The sequence below is a fragment of the Idiotropiscis lumnitzeri genome, chromosome 3 (assembly GCF_059441095.1).
Source record: "Idiotropiscis lumnitzeri isolate Australia: NSW breed Sydney's pygmy pipehorse chromosome 3, RoL_Ilum_1.0, whole genome shotgun sequence".
NCBI classification, from domain to species: Eukaryota; Metazoa; Chordata; class Actinopteri; order Syngnathiformes; family Syngnathidae; genus Idiotropiscis; species Idiotropiscis lumnitzeri.
The window spans coordinates 10,325,235-10,333,446 of NC_142393.1; the positions used below are offsets into that span (position 1 = coordinate 10,325,235).

Consider the following 8,212-nt stretch of genomic DNA (forward strand, 5'->3'; position numbering starts at 1 on the left):
CCGTTGCATCATTGCAACTTGCTTTTCCAAGCAGGACATATTTCGGCCGCCACATGCCGCTCGAGGTTATATTATTTAGCTTTTATTGCACAAAAGAGCCACATTGCAGACAACAGGAAGACGCTGTTGTGTAGATATCGCAAGGTGTTAAGTTGCCGGTATGAGATGTTGAAGCTCAGTCGACGTCGCAAAAAAAAAAAGTCATGTCTAACACACACACACAGCTCATCGGAAACACTTTATCTGAGAAGTGTGACATCCTGTCTACGTTGTGTAATCCACAACGGATCATAAAAGGGTTGGGCTGATAAGAGCACGGACAAATGTGGTCTCACACTTCCATCATTTTGTCTGTCTTCAACACACTCAGAACCGTGTACTCTCACTGGATTTTAAGTGGACCAGATTTGAGTGAATTAGTTGATTTGGACCCTTGGAAACAGCTCAGTTTTTTTTTTTTACTGATGACTACAAGCATGGTCAACCTTTTGAAAAATTAAGACAGTTCCTAAATTCTGCTGATACTTGGTCCCGACCTCCTCCTCGTCCTACTGTAGCTTTGATGCTGCACTGACGCGCTGGCAACTCATAATCCACGAGAAGAGGACAGGCACGTGGCACAGAGACTTTGCCCAGAGCGTCCCGTCGTCCGTGTGTGTGTGTTGTTCGCCACATTCGACGCTTATCTGTAGGCACTACTAAATGTAGGACACATCTCCTCATCTAGCCTACAAAGCTGGTAACCACAGACAGGACTCCCCTTAAGCTATTTCCTGTCTGAGGTCATGCACTGAAACAATATCCATCTGACTTCATATCAAAAAGTTAATGCGTGCATTTGTTTAATGTCACCAACAAATTGCTTGATGGAAAAGCTTGTCTAAACGTTGATCTTGCGTCCCCGGAGACAGACTTTGCCTGTTTATGTGTGTCAGTGGCAGCTAGTGACAGCGCCACTTTGGAGAGGCTGAGGTCAGTTCAATAAGGCCAGCCTAACAGAGGAAAGAGAAACAAAACCCTACTTGTCCGTCTGTATGGGTGTGTCTGTGTGTGACAGACAGACGGGCACGCACACACATACGCACAGTGCCCCAGTCACCTCTTGCCTTCACTCTTGGCAACTCATGAGCAAACACGCCTTGCTAGATTGGTTTGGTTGGTGTGTGACAACTGTGTGACACATTATCATCGTCTGGACGGGGTGGGTTTGTGTGTGTGTGTGTGTGTGTGTGTTTGTTTGTCAGTCGCTTCAGGATTACCACACCATCAAAGTCACCCAAAGTCAATACCACATCTAAATTTAAACACACTGGCACTTCCAGTTATCAGTAAACTCCTCTGGCACTCCTCTATCAGTCATCCCTGTTTACACACAAACATGTTGGTTTTTCTGGCACAATGTTGAGCATTTGCTGTTCACTGACCTTCTCGTGTGACACTTCTTGATTGGGTGCCAAGTAGGGAAGACCCTTCTCATAATATTAGGAACGCACATTCATTTGGATGGTCTACTTGGACCCATGTGATTTTTTTTCCCATCTAAACTAGGAAGTCTTGGTCATAATTTTTCTGCATTCTTATTAAGTCTTAGCAAAACCACTTCAGTGGTTCAACGGATTGTTAGCCAACATACTGTCATAATCGGTCATTGTCTTTTTTTTTTTGAAGGTGCCGGATCCCATTCCAATCAAGAAGCCCAAACATGAAGACATCCCGATACAATCCCCCGCGGCTGACAAGGAGAAGCAGCATGATTGGCTACAGTCGCTTTCCAACCCTAATAAGGTTCGTGAAACGATGCACAAGAAAAAAAAAATAAAACATTGACATTTTTATGACAATATGAGGACGATCCAACTCAAAATGGTCAACGCCCTTCGCATTGCACCCCTTTTGTACGTTAAGTTATGAAAAAAAAAATTATGCATTCAATAAATGACATTCCATACATTTTGCCCCTCAGGGCTTCAACTGCATTCAGCCGAGACAGAGGCCATCAGCTTTTCGACCCTGGTCGCCACACATCTCTGCCGGTGATAAGGAACCCTCCAGTCACCCCCTTGCTCTGCTAAGAGACAAGTAAGTCCAAAACTATTTTGGAAGACAAAAAAAGACTTTCCAAATACACTTATCTTTGCTCTGCTTGGAGTAAATCTAGTCTTGAGTGTAAGAGATGGCAACTTCTTTGTTGCACTGGATCTGATGAACTCTTTCTGACTGTACCACAACCTCCCACACTTCAACATAAATAGACATTTGACACACTCATACTATTAATACCCACTTGGCACGGTGCTGCCAATACTGCCTGTAACATGACTGTACATCTGGCCCAGATTCTCATATAGTAAGAGTAGATTGGGGAGCAAGTGCTGCACTGCTTATGAATCTTTCGATATCCAGGTTGGCATTGACTGTTTTTCAAATGACCATCATGGCACCGACACTTGGAGGCAACGTCATATTTTATTTCGATTCGGTTTCTCTCAACTAAACGGGTCTGGATGGTATGGCTTTCTTCTAGTTTCTACAACTACAAGAGCCTGGAGAATGCCGTGGCCCCTAATGTTGCCCTCACACCATTGCCCCTGGGAAAAGTGGGTCCAATGTCCCCGTCAGTCCCCAGCACGTCCCACCCAAGCGCAGGGGAACCTCCGGGTGAGGGCGCCAATGCCGGCTCAAGACCTCGCAAGAGAAGAGCCACAGGGGAGCTCCAGCTTCCAGCACCTGAGGGTGCCTGCTCCCTCACCTCCACTGCCAGCAAACCACCTCAGGATGACAAAGACTCAGAGGTGGAGATTGAAGTGGAGAGCCGTGATGAGTGTAAGCCAAGATCTTTGTCGCATAGACAGAGAACTGTTTAGATGAAGTGATTGAAATTTAGACGCATTTGATTGACAAGCCTCTCCCCTCTCTCTCAACAGTCACTTCGTCTTTGTCCTCGCTGTCGTCGCCATCTTTCACTTCGTCCAGCTCAGCCAAGGACCTGAGTTCACCCGCCGCCCTCGGGCCCATTGGTACTGTCACGGCAGTTGAGGGCGCGACACCGACAATGGCTCCCATCTCAGCCCCTGTGACCCCTCCAGAACTGGGGCTGGAGTCAGAGCTGGAGAGCCTGAGGCAGGCGCTGGACAACGGACTGGACTCCAAAGAGTCAAAGGAGAAGTTCCTACATGAGATAGTTAAGATGAGGGTGAAACAGGACGAGAAGCTGGGATCCGCCCTGCAGGCCAAACGGGGTCTGCAACAGGTAGGATTCCACGTGCAGAACATGGAAATTCTTGAATTTCTAGCAAATTAAGTTCAATTCACACGTCAGCGTTCAGGGGCTTTGGAATAAATTGATGCAATTGATATTATAAAAAGGCAACTCCTAAAATGACAATTAAACTCAGGAGAAAGTTGATCGTAAAAAGTTGCGCATTGCAATCCAGGATTGGATTCCAAATGATAATCACTGCCTGCAAAGCTCAGCATGAGTTGGCAAGTGATAACAATGAGAGCGGATGTTGCTGCAAAAGGAAAGGCCAGACTTCCATTTTTATATTTGGTCTTGGACCAGGAACAAGAAAATGCAGTTGAAAGTGTCTGTGTGCGCGCGTGCGTGCGTGTGCGTGTGCGTATGTGTGTGCAGAACGAAAATAAGTCTCGAGGAACCCTAAGCTAGTCCAGTGCAACGACATTCCACTCTCACTTTGTATCCGTGCTCTGAGGAGGCGGCAAGAGAAAAGTACAACCTACAGGAACGACTCGAAGCAGCCAACAAGCTGCAGGCTGAATGAAGTGTGTTCTTACTTGAAAACGAGCACCATTCCTGCTGGCTTTAGCTGAACCAACATTCGATGATGAGATGGGACGTGTTGAAAGTCGGGCCTCATGCAAAGCCTGTATGGAGTCAAGGGCGTGATAGGGATCGTGTCTTTTTCTTGGAACCAACAAAACTTGATGACAGAAGTGTTTGTCCAAACTGTGAAGTTCCCATGAGTAGGCTACGGTTACGACTAACACACACACACACACGCACACACGCGCACCCCCACATGCGCGCACTAATTTAGAGGAAGGAAATCTCTCTTCAGTTAGCCTCCACATTGCCCTAACCCTCGACTTTTTGAAAGTAAACACTGACATTGACACGGCAGCGTACTGGATTTCTGGCGTAAACATTCAGGCATCACTTTTAGAACACCGAGAGTCTCAATGGCAAAGAAAAAAACAATAGTGGAGAGTGACATGTCTACTAATTTGTATCGCAAAAACGCCAACAAATTGTCTTTTTCCAGGAGTTGGAGTTCTTGCGGGTTGCAAAGAAAGAGAAACTTCGGGAGGCAACTGAGGCCAAGCGAAATTTGAGGAAGGAAATAGAACGCCTGAAAGCCGAGAGTGAGAAGAAGATGAAGGAAGCCAACGAGTCGCGGATTCGTCTGAAGCGGGAGCTGGAGCAGGCCCGGCAGCTCAGGGTCTGCGATAAAGGATGCGAGGCTGGACGTCTGCGCGCAAAGTACTCGGCACAGGTCGGTTGGACTTTTCAATGAAAATTTGTATTATTTTTTTCACAGCAAGAATACTTTAGTGTCTGGAATCCCGCATGCTTATGAAACATACCCTTGGACAGTAATTGGGGTGGGTCATGGATTCTTAAAGCTCTCTCGTCGTCCGTGGAGAATGAAAGAAAGAAAAATAAATCCATTTCCCTTTCCGGGGTCAAAAATAAATGGGTGTCGCCCTAAATGCAGAGACCGCAGTTCATTCCCCCCTCGGAAAGGAAACAGGAAGACATGTCGACTTCCCCCAGGCATCGTGGGAAATGCAGATTAGACAAAACAAGAGGGAGGCTGTGCTCTGCGGCGTTGTTGGTCGGCCTCCCTGTAGAGACGTGACTCCTATTCGAGAGGTAGTCTTCAAAAAGCAAGGCGTGAGACATTGGAAATGGAATTTGAAGCCTTTTTAACTGTTAAATCTGTTTTACCAAGTAAGCAACACACTTGTTGCTCGTCGGCCAAAAGGGGATCGCGATAGCAGCGAAGAGAACAAGCACAGAGATTACCAACTGGTGCGACAATAACTTCCGTGTGCCATGGTATGACGCAGTAATCCAGATTGCGATTTTCCGGGCACGCCGTCAACCAATCAATGCAAAGCAGCAGGTTGAGCGCTACAATTTGGACAGAGAGCCCGACAGTTCCCGGCAAACAGATTGGAATCGCTTACAATGGGAAACAAAAAATGTGTACCATAACGAATTTCAGATCCGCTTTTGTCTTTCTGCCTAATCGCTCCCCATCTTAACTCGTTGCATCTGTCCGTCCTGTCTTCTCTTGTCTGTTGTGTCTCATGTCATGCTCACGTCTGCTCTGTCTCATCTCATTTTGTCTGTTTCTTTGCCTCGCCTGTCCGTCTGTTTGTCTGCGGGGTCAGTAATTGGATCATTGCTCTCACTGTCAGAAATGCTCTGGCGTGTGATTTCATCAGTGTCCCGTGATGCTTTCCAGATCGAAGACCTCCAGATGAAGCTGCAGCACGCCGAGGCCGACCGCGAGCAGCTCCGAGCCGACTTACTGCAAGAGCGGGAGGCCAGGGAGCACTTGGAGAGGGTGGTGAAGGAGCTGCAGCAGCAACTTTGGCCCAAATGCAACAGCGACAAAGACTCGACAGCCAAGGACAAGGACATGCCGTCAAAAAAGTAATCCAGTAGCCAAGTCCCTCACGCCCCCCTCCACGCCCACCCACACCTGCAGTGCAGAGATTCCCGACACTTCCCACACGGCTGAGGCCACAACACACAACCAGTGTTCTTCACTGACCTGCAGGATTTTGGGTCCGTAACCACGTCCAAGAAAAAGGATTGTGCGCCACTTGAACGCTGACTCCCAACTTTGTACTGGCAGAACTGAAAAGTAGATCACACGAGGGAAAATGTGGTTGTGTCCGTCTCTCACAGGACAGGTTGGACAGATGGGATGGGAAATACTAAAAGATGATCGTATTCTATTCGTCAAAGAGGAGAAGCCGCCACGTTTGTCCCTCGACGCGAGGAGGATGGCCGATTTTCAAGACATGATAAGCTACATAGACGATGTTTAAAAAAAAAAAAAACAGACATGCAAATAAATCCGAAGACGAACAATACAAACAAATCTATCCACATGTGCCGCCATGTTTTTTTTTGTTTTTTTAATTCTTGCTTTTAGGGAAGCCATCCCGGGAAATACTCAAGTAATATGTTATTTCAAATGTCTTCACGTAATGAGCACAACAGCTTACAAATTGATGTCATCAAATCTTGGATTTTTTTTTTTTTAGGGGGGATTTGCGTGTGTGCGTGTGTGTGTGTGTGTGTGCGGTGAAGACAGCCTCCAGAAGTGAGCACTTGATTTTGAATAATCAATCTATATCCATCAGTCTTTGTCCCAGTGTTGCTCACACTAAGTCCAATGAACACGGGTCACCAGCCATATTTGTGTTGAAGCATTTGGGTCAAAACCCAGAGGTGTCGAATCTTCTAAAGATACAATATTCCACATGTGAGCGTGGCCTTGTTTTCTCATCTCATTACGGCGGAATGAGGAAGCTGGCATTTATTTGACTTTTATCAAACCGTATAGAATAACTTTATGACTGTATGGGGCACCCTTGGCAAGAACCACAAATGTTCATGTTAATTAAATTAAGGTATGTAAATATCTATTTTTGGGACTAAACAATAATGAATGGCACTTTGTCCTAACCACCAACCGTTTTTATGCATTGTACTCCAACTTTTTATTTTGAAAACCTCATCTTAAACATGAATGCTACCGTATAAATCCAATTAACATTTTGTTGCTTATATTCATCCTTCTATTAAATATTGTTCTGTTTACTTAAGGCAAAGTATTGTAAATAAACCGAAAAGAAAAACAAGGCTCTACCTGTTACTGCCTAATGAAGTTTGGGATTGATGGAACGGTTGGAATCTATCGAGTTTGCCAAAACATACAAACAGATGACAAATCAAGAGGGGAACTTGATTGAATGGCTGCAGATACATGGTGACAATTGAATGAAGGGATTTATTTTTTTTTTTTTACAAAATATCGCATCACTTCACTTCTATGGGATGTGTTGGTGAATTTTGACCTTTGAATAAGAAAATTAATTTGTTAGAAGCAATGCAAGCCCAACACCATGGTCACAATTTTGTTATTGTTGTCTTCCCCATTAATGTGTCACCAGTCTGTATGTTAGTAGGTGGACTTCTTAAAAAAAAAATAAATAAAAAGAAGAAGAAAAAAAATAACCTGCACAAACAATCACATTTGGATTTTTATTTACAAAAACAAAAACGAAAAAAAAAAAAGACCTTGGCAGGAAGATGCCGTTGCAGAGGGTACAATGCAATCAGAATGTACATTATGTTAATGAGATTTTTTCCTTTGATTGTTAATGTTTTAAATGAGATGTTTTATTGCTTGTCTGTTATGTTCACTTTTTCCGGGGAAAAAAAGAAAAGAAAAGTCATATTTTTGCTTATGCATGAAACTGAAAACTTCTGCCATTCATATCGTCAAATATCGGGCATTTACACTATACTGTTCATGTAAGGGGGTTTGTTGTGTTATGCAATTTGAAGCAAATAACGAAAAGCAACATACTGTATACATGCATAGAAAACAAAAACAGTTGAACAAATAATATATCAAATGCAAATGCTGGACAACCTCAAGTGCCTGACACTGGCGAAAGGTTTCCAGAAGAAGCAGCTTAGGGCGAGACAACTAATATATATATATATATATATATATATATATATATATATATATATATATATATATATATATATATATCACTCGCATTCTCAGCCGCTCTTTTTTTAAAATCTGCCATCCAAGTACAAGCAGTTTACATTTCCTTTTCAATGCAGAGAGCAATTTAACAATCACTATTAACACATAAAGCTTCCCCCCTTCCCAAGAGTGCGTGCTTTTTATTCTTCATTTGGAGTCCATGATGTGCATGAGCAAACACTTTTGTAGATGATCTTTTTGAAAAAAGAAAAATTAAAAAATTAAAATAATAATAATGATAAGCCACTTGCTTTGGTAAATTGTTGCTAAGGGTTGTACATAAAGAGTTTTACGTGTTTAATCCAAGTTTGTGGACATGCTGTGCTAAAGGCATGCATGTTGAGGATCACAAAGAGGATATTGTTATTGTTGTTTCTGTAAAAGGC

General features: G+C 43.9%; 1 protein-coding gene across 1 annotated transcript in view; it reads left to right on the top strand.

Moving 5' to 3' along the window:
* The window catches only part of skia (SKI proto-oncogene a), a 59,947-nt gene that overhangs the window by 50,739 nt on the left and 996 nt on the right, over nucleotides 1-8,212 (top strand). The window contains exons 3-8 of the mRNA XM_088289278.1: nucleotides 1,669-1,785; nucleotides 1,964-2,079; nucleotides 2,525-2,823; nucleotides 2,925-3,250; nucleotides 4,284-4,514; nucleotides 5,493-8,212. The exon at nucleotides 5,493-8,212 is cut by the window's right edge and continues 996 nt beyond it. Coding sequence (XP_088145404.1) covers nucleotides 1,669-1,785; nucleotides 1,964-2,079; nucleotides 2,525-2,823; nucleotides 2,925-3,250; nucleotides 4,284-4,514; nucleotides 5,493-5,687 — 1,284 coding nt within the window. The 3' untranslated portion in view covers nucleotides 5,688-8,212. The remainder of the gene's footprint in view (nucleotides 1-1,668; nucleotides 1,786-1,963; nucleotides 2,080-2,524; nucleotides 2,824-2,924; nucleotides 3,251-4,283; nucleotides 4,515-5,492) is intronic.